This window comes from Crotalus tigris, unplaced genomic scaffold (assembly GCF_016545835.1).
Source record: "Crotalus tigris isolate CLP2741 ecotype Arizona unplaced genomic scaffold, ASM1654583v1 scf7180000023635.1308423, whole genome shotgun sequence".
NCBI classification, from domain to species: domain Eukaryota; kingdom Metazoa; phylum Chordata; class Lepidosauria; order Squamata; family Viperidae; genus Crotalus; species Crotalus tigris.
In genome coordinates this window covers 775,374-789,346 of record NW_024100092.1, presented here as the reverse complement: position 1 = coordinate 789,346, position 13,973 = coordinate 775,374, and the positions used below count along the sequence as shown (strand labels likewise).

Here is a 13,973-nt window from a genome sequence, read left to right as displayed (position 1 = left end):
ATATTGCCTCCAATTCACTGTCGTTAAACTGAATAATTTTGTCTATCCACTACAGTGTATTTATGGTGTCTCAAACATACTGATAGCAACATTTGTATAGAGATTACAATGGTCTATATATAAAGAATTGAAGAATAAAACATAACTCATAGAACAATGTATGCTTAAATGAATGAAAGTAGGTTTAAAATAAATGAAACAAGAAGAGTAACAGTCAGGAGCATAAGTAGAGCTCTCTAGCCCAAAGCAAACCTTTCACATGAGCCCATGCCCATTTGTGAGGGATCCAGGCATTGAACCCTGATCCCTGGCAACAGCTATTAAGATAAAACCAGACTATCATCACTAGAGCAGCTTTCTTCAGCTGCTGCTACATAGTAATAGACGAGCAAAGTTATCCTCTTACCTATTCAATCACCCAAGCATCCCTTCCTCTCCCTTGTTCAGTTTCCTGCAGTAGTCAGAGGACCATGCCCTACTTGGCTGCCTGAAAAATTTGTCTCTTGGGTGTACTACATCTGGTTTCAAAACCCTACTTAATGTTTTTTATCAGCCAATATTTGTTATTGGCTTGTTTTGCTGGAAGGAGGGAGGAATGTGTGTGTATATATTGTAGTACGCATTTCTGTGGGACAGAATGGTTAGTATTTGTAGGTGACGGGGTGTTATTTTACAAGAAATCAATTTTAATTAGTGGTTGCTAGTTCAGTTGTCCTGCCCTCTTTTGGAATGGATATTTTTTACAAATATAAGTATGTTGCATGTACATATACCTCAAGGCCAGAAGTTGGTTTGGCTGACGTGATAATATCAGAGTTGACAAAGTAAGAAAGTCAGACATAGATATGTTTATCTTTGTTGATCTCCCCCCCCCCCATGAATACTTCCTAGTGTTAGTGGTAGGCAATCAAATTTAGCCTTGTCTTTCTTGTAAGTAAATATGGTAAACAGCTTTACATAAACAGAAAAATAGCCCCAGATAACTGACATCTGGGACATTAATTTAGAATATATTAAAGGGAGGGATAGTAAAGATGCTTTCAAAATAGAATGAGACTCTAGATTAATTACTTATATTGATTTATGCTTTTTACTGTAACTAATACAATTTTAATATCTTTTAACATGTGTTTTCCATTTATTCTTGCATTTTCACAAAAAAATACAACTAAATGTTGACAGTATATTGAAATTGTGAGATAGAGTTTTCCTTTCTTCCCTGTAGTCTACTGTATGCAAATATTCTCCTTTCAAAATTCTTTACCTTTCTGGTTGGTGATCAAAATACAGCTTGTAAGTTAATGTAGTCAGCAGATCATTAATCCAAGTTTTCTTGTTACAGCTTTCGGTTAAATCATTTCCTCTCTGCATGCGCCAGCTCCACAAAGCTCTGCGTGATAACCATCATCTCCGTCATGGAGGCCGTATGCAATATGGCTTATTTCTCAAGGGCATTGGCTTAACACTAGAGCAAGCTCTGCAATTCTGGAAATCTGAATTCATCAGAGGAAAGATAGACGCAGACAAGGTAAATGGGTTGCTCAGTTCTTCACAGTTCTCCTCAGAACACTTCTATAGTCCACAACCAGTGTCCGTGCGCACTAAAACATCTGTGCAGTGTCATGGTTCCGATAGATGAGACCAGTAAAAGCAGAACTCCAAGGCTAGAGGTTTCTTTAAAGAACATATTTATTGGCTACAAAGTATCAGTACAGTCAAAAGTGAAACCAAGTCTGGAGTTCCCTCCCAAGTGTTGCAGCGTTACAAAGTTGAAGTTCCCACCCCATCAGTATGTCATCCACGTTCCCCAATATAATACTTTGGCGGACATTCTAACAGAAGGCTCAGCCCGCCAAACGTCAGGCAGCAATGACCTTGGTTCCCAAGGCACAATTTATTGTTTAACCTTAAAAGCACTCATCCCCCCTCCCAGTACTGTGGCAACAAATCCTGCAGATGAAGAAAAGTTAGAGTTAGGAATCTCCCCGAGGTTTATGAGGGTGCTTATCAAAAAAATCTACGTATCAATCTCTCTGCCTTGACGTCAGTATGTTTTACCCAAGTAGCTTCTGATAGTGGGTATCCCTTCCACTGTACTAAATATTGTAATTTTCCTTTGTACAACATAGAATCAAGAATTTGTTTTATTTCATAATGGGTCTCCCCCTCTACTAAAAGGGGACCAGGTGCTTTTTGGGGAACAGGTCTTAAGGAGGACTCCCTGACAGGTTCTCCAAGCAAAGAGGAGGTGACAATGTGCTGTCTGGACTCATTTGTGGACTAGGATAAAATACATAGCAAAATCCCATTGCCAATGAAAATTAAACTAGGGTTAGAGTTAGGTCTCCTTGGAGCCAGGACCGAAAACTAATATCAGGGACAGATTATTAGGGGTTCTGACTGGAAAGCAGAGGTGACAGTTTTTCAACCGGACTTATTTGTGGATTAGAATTAGGCATCCTTGGAGTCTTGCATTCCTTGCATAAAGATCCACTTGAGGAGCATTGGAATTTCTTCCAGGCATACATTGTAAACAGCACTTCTAAAGTTCTGAATACAGTCACCAGTTTTCCCTAAGACTAAAACAACTGGTGTACTACAGAATTCTTTGGAGCTACTATTCCATCCAGAGGCTGTCAAGGGATTTAAAAGGACTCCCAGAGGTTGGATCAAGGTGTCACCAGCCACTCAGTCCCAGATTGATCCATCAAGTATGGTCATGCACAGATCATATTCCAATTCAGATCACCCCACAAGTAACAATTTATAATATAAAATATGTGTGCTATTAGGGATTGAAGCAGTAGTGCATGCAAAATATGCATTTCTTAAAATATTCTGTTGTACACTCACTGCTCAGAGCAAGCACATTAAACAATATTTTTTTATTGTGCCATGAAACTAAAAATTAACTAAAGGGTATATTTAAATATATAAGCTACAATATGCATTTTAGATCAATTTATAGGTTTTTGATACACTTACTCCCAGTTTGCAAAGTTGCTGGTGGTCATCTGCAAATGCTTGTAGTTTATATTTTTCGTCTTTTTTCCCCCATTCCTTTAATTTCTATATCTTGCCTAATTGTTTCTATTCAATACTTCCAGTGTTGGTATAAATAGTAATGGGGATAGTGGGCATCCCTATCTTGTGTCTTTTTTAATATTAAAATTTTCTGTAAAATTTCCATTTACAGTTACTTTAGCTGTTTGTTCATTATAAATTGTTTTGATTATGTTTATAATTTTTTTTCCAAAGTCCATTTCTTCTAGTTGCTGGAACATGAATTGCCAATTTATGTTATCAAATGTCTTCTGTGCATCTATAAATATTAATGCCATCTGTTTCCCTGGGTGGGTTTCATAGTACTCCAAAACATCTACAATCATTCTTAAGTTATTTTTTTTATTTGTCTTTTAGATAAAAAACCATTCTGGTCTGTATGTTTTTTTAATATACTGTATAAAGCTGTTCTTCTTTTCTTTTGTTGTGCTAATGCAAAACGGAGTTTGCCAATTTTTGATTGCTGTAACAATTTATAGTGTTGTCTCTTGATATGTGTTTCTTGAAGGTAAATTATGTCTATTTTTAATTTTTGTAGTCGTGCAAAAAAAGTTTCCTTTTTGAGGGGGAGTTCTATCCATTTATATTCATTGAAAGCATCCCATTTTCTTTCTCCATCTATTTCGATTATTTCTAGGTTTTAATCTTCTAGTCAATCTTATTTGTCTCTGTTCTCTTGGTCTTGCTCCTTCTTCTGTATTTGTATTTTTAGTTTCTCCTTCTTCTCTAATCTGCTGTTTCCAGTACTGCCCAGTCCACTGTCTAGACTTTTTTTGTCTTTCTTATCGACAGTTGGCTTGTTATATGGCAAGTGCCTGTCTTTTTGGATTCTAAACTCCAGAACACTTTAGGTTCTTCATTTTCTATATTTTATGGTCCCACCAGTTTTTGCTTGCAGGCAAATGGTATTTCGTGTGGATCTTGCAATGCACCCCTGTGGCTACTTTGTCATGCCGTTCTTTGTAGTCGGTTTGTGTGATCTTCTTTGGTTGGGCTGTTTACTGTTAGCTTGTTTGGCAGTTTCTTCACTGGAACATTGTTTACTCCTTGATTGTTGGTATGATGTTAATTTTGTTCATGTGAATGTTGATTGTTGGTAGGGAGGTATTTCGATCATTTTGTTGCCTTCTTGGATTCTTAATTGAATTCTCCCCAAAAAGAAAACTGGAAAAAATCAGAGAGAAAATTTTTCTTTCTTCTTTTTTTGCCTGACTCCTATGTAAATCTCCTATGAAACAACAGCCTATCATTATGATTATTTTACTTTTGTCGAATAAACATGGCATCTCATCTTTGTCTATGTTGGTCGAACGTTTGTGAATAGGTGTACCTGGGAGCTCATCTCTTCTTCCTCTTCCATTGCCTCCGTCTCCCGTTTCCTCAGCCGCTCTATTAACGTTGCAGTGTCAGGGGTCAGCTGGGCAAGCCCTGGGGGAAAATAATAAAATACCTTGTACTCGTGAACTTGTTAAACTTTACATAAACCCAATTAGTCTCATTTTAAAAATGGAAATGAAAATTAATTAAAATAATTAAAATAATACTCACTCTCTTCAGCTTTTTGGAGCTTCTTTTTAATCTCGTTGTTTTCCTTCACAATATGTGCTAAATTGCTGGCAAGCGTTTTATTTTCTTCTTCCAGCTAAGACATAAAAATGACCAGGAGCATACATCAGTCATAGAATAGAAATAAGCAGACCAAAAGAGAAGCTTAAGACAGGCTTATAAGGGAAACAACTGACTCACAGCAGTTATTCTGGCATTCTTTTCTGCCAGCTCCTCCTGATGCCTTGCTGTTAATTCTTGGAAGTGCTCCCTCTGTTTTCTTCTTCGTTCTTGGTACTTCGAGAGACACACCTGCCAAAAGAAGAAATTTTGAACCCTTTGAACAGAGGAGGCAAATTTACTAAAGAAATCATAGTGTGGTATTGTCTCAAGACTCTATTGCTATTAAAAAAAAAACTACCAGACCCAGAAAGCTGTCCTGTCTTTCCTCAATCCTTCTCACTAACCACTGTTAACCATTGTTAAGCAACAAACCTCATGACATCACCTGAATTTTTGCCTCTAGCCACTGCAGGGACAGCTGAAGTTGCCTTTAGCTGCTCTGCTGTTAAAAGTGATGCTATAATGGCCCTTTTGTTCCAATTTAAACCTTGCTGTATGAACCATTGACACTGCCTCCGAGATAGTGTTGATGACAACATGGTCAGAGGCTAGGATGTTCTTATCTCTAGTTTAGGGTAAGGTGACTCTGAGCCTCCTGACTTAATTAGGAATTAGGGATTTGAGGGCTCTAGCCAGCCCCACAACTGTGCTTTTCTCTGCTCCCCAAGCAAAGGCACAGAGCCATGTGTTCCCAGCCTTTCTGGAAGGCTGTCCTGTGGATGCGTTTAAACTGAAGATATTAACACAATTCACCAAGAAAGGGCCTGAAAGAAGATGTGCAAATATTTTTAAAATATTTTAAAATATTTCAAAAGTTATTCTAAAAATTATTCTAAAAGCTTTTTGCTTGTTCCTAGATTATTTTGATTCCTGTTTTACTTCATCATTATCACTATTTTTATCATGTTATCTATCATATTACCTCTATGAATTCTAAATCCTACAGTCAGAGATGCAAGTTAGGAAGTAAATAAAACCCAAGATCTCTTACCTCAGACAGGAGCTTCCCTGTGTAATACAGGAATGTCTCCATTATAAACTAAACTAAACTAATCCTAACTAAACTAATTCACGAAATATATGAAATATGATAAACAAATAAACAGTGTGTTAAATAGGAATATTAAGTAAAATTAATAAGCAAATAAATACTGTAAAATAAAACAAACCTAAGCTATGTAAATACAGATAAATAAAAGCACAAGAAAATATAAGCAACCAAATAAAATCAAATAAACTTAACTAAGCACCCACACAAGATAAAACTCTTGAGTGAATAGTTTTCACTCAGTCCACCAAAAGGTTTTATTTACTTCTCCTTTGTGAGCTCATGCCCCTGTTAGCACCATTATGAGGCATGACCTCACCAAGGAAAAGCAAAACAAACTGAGTGGCTGAATGAATGCTACTCAGAGTTTTATCTATTTTTCAATATTGGTAGATATGTAACTACAAAATTCTGCTGATGCATTTAGTGCAATCAGAGGGTGAACTAACAAGAAAAATACACACAGCTGAGAGTGAAAAAGGACTGCAGTGTTGAATGAGCAGACCTGGAGAGATTTCTTGCTTGGCAGAGTAAATTGCAATAGGATCTCACTTTAAAGAGCTTCCACATATTGCTTCTTGTCCAGTCTTAGGTGCTTTTGAGAATAAGTCAACCCCCTCATCTGTTTGGCTGCCCCTCAATTACTGGAAGACAGCTGTCATGTCACCCCTAATATTTCTCTTTGATAGGCTAGACATAGCTAGTTCCCTTAACTGATGGTCATACAATTTAACCTTCAGGCCTCTTATCATCTTAGTTGCTCTTCTCTGCACTCTTTCTAGACTCTCAGCATCTTTTTCATATTGTGGCAATTTTTCAAAAAGCCCTTAAGAAGACCAGGTCCGAGTGTGAAGGAAAGTGCACCTGAAGGAGCAGTGGGGGAGAGTTTGGGCAACGCAGAGTTCTCCCATAAAGAGACCTGGATCAAGAGACTGCGCAGACCCAAGCTGGAAGGGGCAGCAGGAAAGAAGTTCAGTGTAGCTTGAATTCACACAAGATTCTCTCAGAATATATCTAGTAAGTTAGAAGGTTATCGCTTGAATTTGGTAAGATGCTGTCAGTTAGGTTTAAGCAAATAAAGGATTGAACTTAATTGGGCTTCGCTGTGCCATTCCTGATCTTGGGCCTGACATTTCCTTCAACTATGGGATTTCTAGTTTTTTTAGGATATCTATTATTATGGTCTATAATATTTGTATTTGCTATTTTTCTCTCCCTAATTTTTGAGAGGGTAAAAGTGAGGGATGGGAGGGATAGTTTCAGGCTTGCATGATTCTGTTAACGTAACCTCTAACGTAGGTAGAACTCGGTAGAATCCCATCGTTCCAATAGATGAGACCAGTAAAAGCAGAACTCCGGGGCTAGAGGTTTCCTTAAAGAACATATTTATTGGCTACAAAGTATCAGCACAGTCAAAAGTGAAACCAAGTCTGGAGTTCCCTCCCAAGTGTTGCAGTGTTACAAAGTTGAACTTCCCACCCCATCAGTATGTCATTATCCATGTTCCCCAATAGAATACTTTGGTGAACTTTCTGACGGAAGGCTCAGCTCACCAGAAGTCAGGCAGCAATGACCGTGATTCCCACGGGACAATTTATTGTTTAGTCTAACCTTAAAACCACTCATCCCCCTCCCAGTACTATGGCAACCGAAAATGAAGCAAAAATGACTTCAGCCAGAATTGTTGCAGTGTTGACGTTTAGTTTACATAAACACTAAAGACAAAAGCAGCAGTTGCTTTCACATCAGCCTCTGCACAGTTGGATCTCATCACGATTCTTTTCTCATAAGTTTTGTTTGGGTAGTTTACTTTATGTTTACAAAAATTATAAAAAGAAAATAGGAATTATTTATTGTGTTCAAAAAGCAATGATGTAGTGATGCCAATATTTATCTTATTTGTTTACTAATGCTTCTCTTCCACCCAATATCCAGAGACTAAGTGGCTTACAGAATGCTACAGTAAATATTAAAATAAAAATTAAAATCTAAAACATGAACTTGCCACAAACCAAAACAGGGCCGTTGTATAGTGTTGGATCAAATGTCCATATCTTCAAATGGCTTCTTTAACAGCTGAGTCTTTAGAATACAGAATAACAGAGTTGGAACGGACCTTGGAGGTCTTCTAGTCCAACTCCATGCACAAATAGGAGGCCCTATACCATTCTGGACAAATGGCTGTCCAATCTCAAAAGACCTCCAGTATTATCCACAACTTTTGGAGGCAAGCCGTTCCACTGGTTAATGATTCTCACTGTCAAGAAATTTCTCCTTAGTTCTAACTTGGTGCTCTCCTTGATTAGTTTCCATTCATTGCTTCTTGTCTTGCTTTCTGGTGCTTTGGAAAATAGGTTGACCACCACCCCCCCTTTGTCGCAGGTCCATTCAAAAGCCATATAAGGTGGAGGATGACTGGATATCAAGGAGTCATCTGTTTCAAAGACAATCATTGCCGTGAAGGCTCTTTTACTGGGATCTATGTAGGTGATATTCCCTCAGAGAAGGAATCTTAAGCAGTTTTCTCTTCTGATCTCAATAGGATGATAATCCAGAGAATGTGGCCTGGTAGAAATCAAGTTTCTTCCTTCCTTCCTTCCTTCCTTCCTTCCTTCCTTCCTTCCTTCCTTCCTTCCTTCCTTCCTTCCTTCCTTCCTTCCTCTTATTTACAGAGTTTATAGGCTACTCTAATGAATTGGTTCTGACATAAAAATTCACCAAATCTGTAATTTGGGTTAAAATAAATACATCCTGAAGTAAAACTGAGATTATTCATTATAAAACAACCAAATACATCTGGACTCAAACATTCTGGTAACAATTAGAAATAATTATTCTTTCTAAAACTTGGAAATGCTACAACAAAGAAAATGCTTTATCAGATGTGATGGTTATTCAAACCAATTTTTAAGAAATCTTAGGTGGACTGCAGGGTGGATGGAGAATCTGTCCTGCTAAAGTTGTCCACTCTGCTGGCAGGCAAATAAGGTTGAATTTTATTGTTATCAGCCTGCACTGTCTTCAGTTCTCTAACTTTACAGGTGATAAGAATTGTTTGCCAAATCTGGAGAATACAATGTGTTTGAAGTTTAGCAATTTTAAGCTTCTGTATTAACCACTTGCAAGTTGTTCAGTGGTTAAAAGATTTGAAACTGAAAAAAATCAAGTCTTTGAAGTAACATTTGACAAGTAAACTCAAATAATCTCCAGGCTTAGAAGTTCTAACTAGTATAAAACGCTGAAAGGAACATCTTACAGTGAATGGTTAGACCTTTTTCAAAAGCAGTGCCCTGGCTGCTGGTTTACTTACCAAATAAGTTCAAAATTGTAATGACATACAGAGCTCTTTTTAACTTAAGTCATAGCTGTCTAGCAAAGTACTTGTTCCCTGATGTTTCTGATTGCCATTTAAAATCTAGTGGAAATGTCTTCCTTAGGGTGTCACATCTGCCAGGAACTTCATACATGGCAGCCCAAGAGAAAACATTCTCAGTTCAAGTACTCTATTAGTTCCTCGGTTGGCATGAAGCATTGCAAGCTTTCAGCTCCAGATTAAATTATTTCTTGAAGTTACTGTATACCCCACCTTTCTATTTGTATTATACAAATGTAGGATTTTTTTAAAAAAAAATACTACACATAAACATAACTCTAAAGCCAGTATCCATAAAATAATGAACAATTAAAGTCAGAATAGGCAATCAGATAATTCTAGGAAATGATATAATCGGTTTACGTTGTGGACTATTCACATTGCATTTTGGCTTAAGTTTTTTTTGCCCTGCAATCTGAAGCAATGTACAGAGCTAATAAAAATAATGTTTTGTTTGTTCAGCTTTAGTAACCATTAATTAAATTTATACTTAATATTGCTAAATACATGGTCAAGAACCTACTTCAGGTATTAAAATTATTCTGAAATAGGTATTTCACACAAAGCATATTGTCTTCCAAATACATTCTTCAAAAAAGGTACCTAAGTGCCTTAAGGTTCACATACTGTAATTTGTAAATCATATTAGTCCCCCCCACCAGTGGTGGGATTCAGCCAGTTTGTGCCACTTCAGCAGAACCAGTAGCTAATTTTTTGTTGTCCAGGCCCAAAATGGACTTCCGGAAGCAGCATCCACACACAGAACTGGTTGTTCACATATTTGAATCCCACCACTGCCCCCCTCCCATTCAAAAGGATTCTTTATCCAATGTAGATAATAAACATTTAGTGAACAATTAAAAATTGAGAATACTGTTCAAAGTAATACAGGTAGTTCTTGGCTTACAACCACAATTTAGCCCAACATTTCTGTTGCTAAGCGAGACAGTTGTTAAGTGAGTTTTGCCACTTTTTACACCCTTTCTTGCCACACTTGTCAAGTGAACCACTGCAGTTGTTAAGTCAGTAACATGGTTGTAAAGTGAATCTGGCTTCCCCATTGACTTTTCTTGTCAGAAGGTCGCAGAAGGTGATCACATGATCCCAGGACACTGCAACCGTCATAAATACATGCCAGTTACCAAGCCTCTGAATTTTGATTATGTGACCATGGGGATGCTGCAATGGTCATAAGTGTGAAAAGTCATAAGTCACTTTTTCTGTGCCATTGTAACTTCAAACTGTCACTAAACAAATTGTTGTAAATCAAAGACTACCTGTAGTAATAAATATAGGAATAAAAAGTTTCATTTACTTTTTGAATAATGAGTATTTTTTTTATTGAAAAATTTTAAAATTTTACAAAAAGAAGAAAAAAAACAACCCTACCCAACCCACCCCAACCCTCCCACTGCATCCCCCAACCTTCCCAGAGCTGAATATAGGCTTAATTAAAATTTCTTAAAATCTTTAAAAAAATTAAGAAAGTATAAACCATAGATAAGTCTAAATACATTACATAAACAACTTATAAAATAATTAACAATAATATATGTATAAAAAAACATAAATATTAAAAAAGAAAAATGCTTAAAAAGAAAAGGAATATATAAAAAAAAGAGAAAGAAGAAAAGAGATATTAAAAAATAAAAAATATAAGGAAAAAGAAAAAGATACAATCTATAAAATATTATTGAAAAACTAAGTAATATTTTTTTATATCCAACTTATGTTGTATAAAATCTATCCATTTTTCCCATACCGTAAAAAACTTCTCTTGCGATTGATCCTTTAAAAAAGCCGAAATCTTTGCCATTTCCGCCAAATAAGAAACCACTCTTGCAAAGTAGGCAAAGATTCCTTCTTCCAATATTGCCCTACTAACAACCTTGCGGCTGTGATTAAATTTAACATCAATATAACCTCCTTATTATCACAATCGGTAAGAATACCTAACAAAAACAATTGTGGGGTAAATTTTACCCTCCTTCTAAAAATTCTTTGAATATTCCACCATATCTTGATCCAAAAGGCTTTTATATTTTTACACGACCACCAAATATGATAATAAGTAGCATCCAAACAACCACATCTCCAACATTTAGGCTGTAAGTCAGGATACATACGAGACATTTTTTGTGGATCAAGGTGTCATCTATAAAACATTTTGTAAAAATTTTCCCTTAAATTCTGGGCTTGTGTAAATTTAACATTCCTCACCCAGATGGTTTCCCAGGTATCTAGTAGAACTGGTTCACCAAAATTTTGTGCCCATTTAATCATACATTCTTTAATTAGTTCTGGTTCTGAATCCAATTCTACTAGCACCCCATAAATTCTCTTAATATGAGCTCGCTTTTGATCTTTTACTTGTTTGAAAAAATTTTCATCTTCTCTAAGCAGGCCCACATTACGATCTATCTTCCATCTATCCGCTATTTGTCTATACTGAAACCATGAATATATAATGTTTTCTTGTGTTAAATCTTCCAAAGATTTTAACTGCCAATTTTTACCATCCCATCTGAGTAATTGTGCATAAGAAACACTATTCATCTTAACTCCTCTCCTTATCCCCTCTATCGCATGCCAAGATATAGCCCATAATGGTATTTTAAAATCACTTCTATAATATTTCCTCCAAACCTGAAGTAAAGAAATCCTTATAATATGAGATTTAAAAACCCGATCAACTTTTTTATTAAAAATTAAATAGGCATGCCATCCAAAGAGTAAGTCCCAACCCTCCAAGAGGAGTATTTCTACATTTGTTAAATTAACCCAATCACTAATTAATGTTAAAACCACAGCATCATAATACAATTTGAAATTCGGTACCTTGATTCCACCTCTTTCACGAATGTCTTGTATAATTTTAAGCTTTACTCTTGGTTTTTTCCCTGCCCAGATAAATTTATTGATACCTTTCTGCCACTCATTTAAATTAACCTCATTCTTTAAGATAGGTATCATTTGAAATAAAAAAAGGAACTTTGGCAGGACATTCATTTTAATCACCGCAATTCTTCCCAAAAGGGATAATTGCAACTTCTCCCAATTTTTCAAATCTCTTTCATAATTGTTTTTATACAGTTTTACATTAGAGACAGATAAAGTAACCCCCAAGTATTTTACCTTATCAACAACTTCAAAATCTGTCAGGTTAACCAGAGTCTGCTTATCCAAATTGGTCATATTTTTGGGTAATATTTTAGTCTTATTGTTATTAATTTTAAAACCCGAAACCCGTCCATATTGGTAATCAATTGTAATAACTCTACTACAGAATAAGTAGGTTGGGACAGAGTAACCACCAAGTCATCTGCAAAGGCTCTTAGTTTATATTCTTTTTTATTGACTTCTATTCCTTTTATTTGCTGCGATTCTCGAATTTTAATCAGCAATATTTCCAAAGTTAAAATAAACAGCAGAGGTGACAATGGACATCCCTGTCTAGTCCTCTTTTCTATTATAAAAATCTCTGACAAACCCCCATTAACTATAAGTTGTGCCGTTTGTTTTTGATAAATAGCACCAAGAGCTTGTAAAATTTTTTCTCCAAAATTCATATTCTCAATTAATCTTAACATAAATTGCCAATTCAATTGGTCAAAAGCTTTTTCAGCATCTAGAAATATCAATCCTGCAGAAACTTGGTTATTTTTATCTAAATATTCTAATAAGTTAAAATAATGAGTATTATTATTATTATTATTACTATTATTATTATTATCAATAGTTTATTATAGTGGAATTTTTATTATATCATATTGTTTAAGAATTAGGATATTAATTTGTTTATGTTATTATGCTTATTTAGAATTTGTTTATTTTATGTTAAAAGGGAGTTAAAGTGTATTATGGATTTGGTTTTTATATAGTTGGTTAATGTTATTTAGATTATGATTGTCATATTTGTAACCCTGTATTCAGCTCTGGGAAGTGTGGGAGGGGAAGGGGTTGGGGGGGTTGGGGGTTGTTTTGTTGTAAACGTTTGTAAAACTTTTCAATAAAAAAAAAGACTACCTGTATTGATCCGAACTATAGTTTGGAGAATGTTATGACTGACCAAGTAAGCAAAATAAAATGTTTCACATAAGAGCTTTCAAATGATTCCAGATTTGGTTCAGTCACCAGTGTAATTTTTCCATTATCCTATGATCAGGATTCTGGAGATACGGTCAATGTAGGAAAACTCTGTTTTTACCAGATCATAGAGTGGGGAATGCCACACATTTCCCCCTCCCAAAAAACCAGATTCTTTAAATGAGATTTCTCTGTATAGTTTCTGCAAATGTATCTTCAAACTTCTGCTTATAATAATGCAGTAATTAACAGGAAGGGCTGCCATGTGTTCTTGAAAGAACTGCATTGCATCTGTTAACTGAACTATGAGCCAAATTGCTAATTGAAAAACATTATTTTGAATATTCTTGTAATCCTGTTGCCGGAGATAAATGCATGTCATTTTTTTCCTTATTAGTGCTGTTAATCTGTGATTGATAGATTTTTAAAAGGTTACTTTTGAGGATCTTTGATAAATTTTAATGAGTCTTAGATCTTCAGGACAATTCATAGAAAACCCTGCCATTTTAATTTCAATATACACATACACGCAAACATGCATACTGTATGCATAAATGTATGCACATATGTACACATGTTCTTGAAGAAAGCTGACACTTAAAAGACTTCTGGTTTAGCTCCAAAGTAAAATACATTAACAAAAATGCCTTTGGGCTATACTTTTTGGGGGGATGCTTTTGAGTTAGTCTTGACTCCTGGAGACTGTCTGAATGAGTCCCTGCAGTTTTTTGGGCA

The 13,973-nt window shown here is 35.7% G+C and overlaps 2 protein-coding genes across 7 annotated transcripts in view; one reads left to right on the top strand and one right to left on the bottom strand.

The window, feature by feature from the left end:
• Positions 1–13,973, top strand: part of PRIM2 (DNA primase subunit 2) — an 87,572-nt gene that overhangs the window by 49,558 nt on the left and 24,041 nt on the right. For all 3 annotated transcript variants that reach the window (XR_005553831.1, XM_039320265.1, XM_039320267.1), the window contains exon 10: positions 1,343–1,528. Coding sequence is in view for 2 of the 3 variants with exons in the window: in XM_039320265.1 (XP_039176199.1) it covers positions 1,343–1,528 (186 nt within the window). In the remaining variant the exon portion in view is untranslated. The remainder of the gene's footprint in view (positions 1–1,342; positions 1,529–13,973) is intronic.
• LOC120297544 (rho-associated protein kinase 2-like) lies at positions 1,710–6,703 on the bottom strand. Of its 4 annotated transcripts, none has more exons than XR_005553832.1 (5): positions 5,975–6,703; positions 4,810–4,920; positions 4,612–4,705; positions 4,394–4,491; positions 1,710–4,227 (listed from the first exon to the last, which is right to left on the bottom strand). XR_005553832.1 is itself a non-coding variant. In XM_039320272.1 (5 exons), exons 1-5 carry the CDS (start codon positions 5,762–5,764, stop codon positions 4,201–4,203), a joined length of 372 nt encoding a protein of 123 aa, XP_039176206.1. In that variant the 5' UTR covers positions 5,765–5,843; the 3' UTR covers positions 1,710–4,200. The 4 variants fall into 4 exon arrangements, 2 of the variants coding, with proteins under 2 accessions (XP_039176206.1, XP_039176205.1); XR_005553833.1 differs by having other exon boundaries at positions 5,986–6,703; XM_039320272.1 differs by lacking the exon at positions 5,975–6,703 and adding an exon at positions 5,723–5,843.

Bases quoted from the DNA above. Each gene is read 5' to 3' on its own strand.
- LOC120297544 (XM_039320271.1), bottom strand. From the start codon at position 5,764: ATGGAGACATTCCTGTATTACACAGGGAAGCTCCTGTCTGAG. The intron at 4,921-5,722 runs GTAAGAGATCTT...TTCTTTTGGCAG, and splicing joins CAGGGAAGCTCCTGTCTGAG to GTGTGTCTCTCGAAGTACCA. The intron at 4,492-4,611 runs GTGAGTATTATT...ATTTTCCCCCAG, and splicing joins GCTCCAAAAAGCTGAAGAGA to GGCTTGCCCAGCTGACCCCT.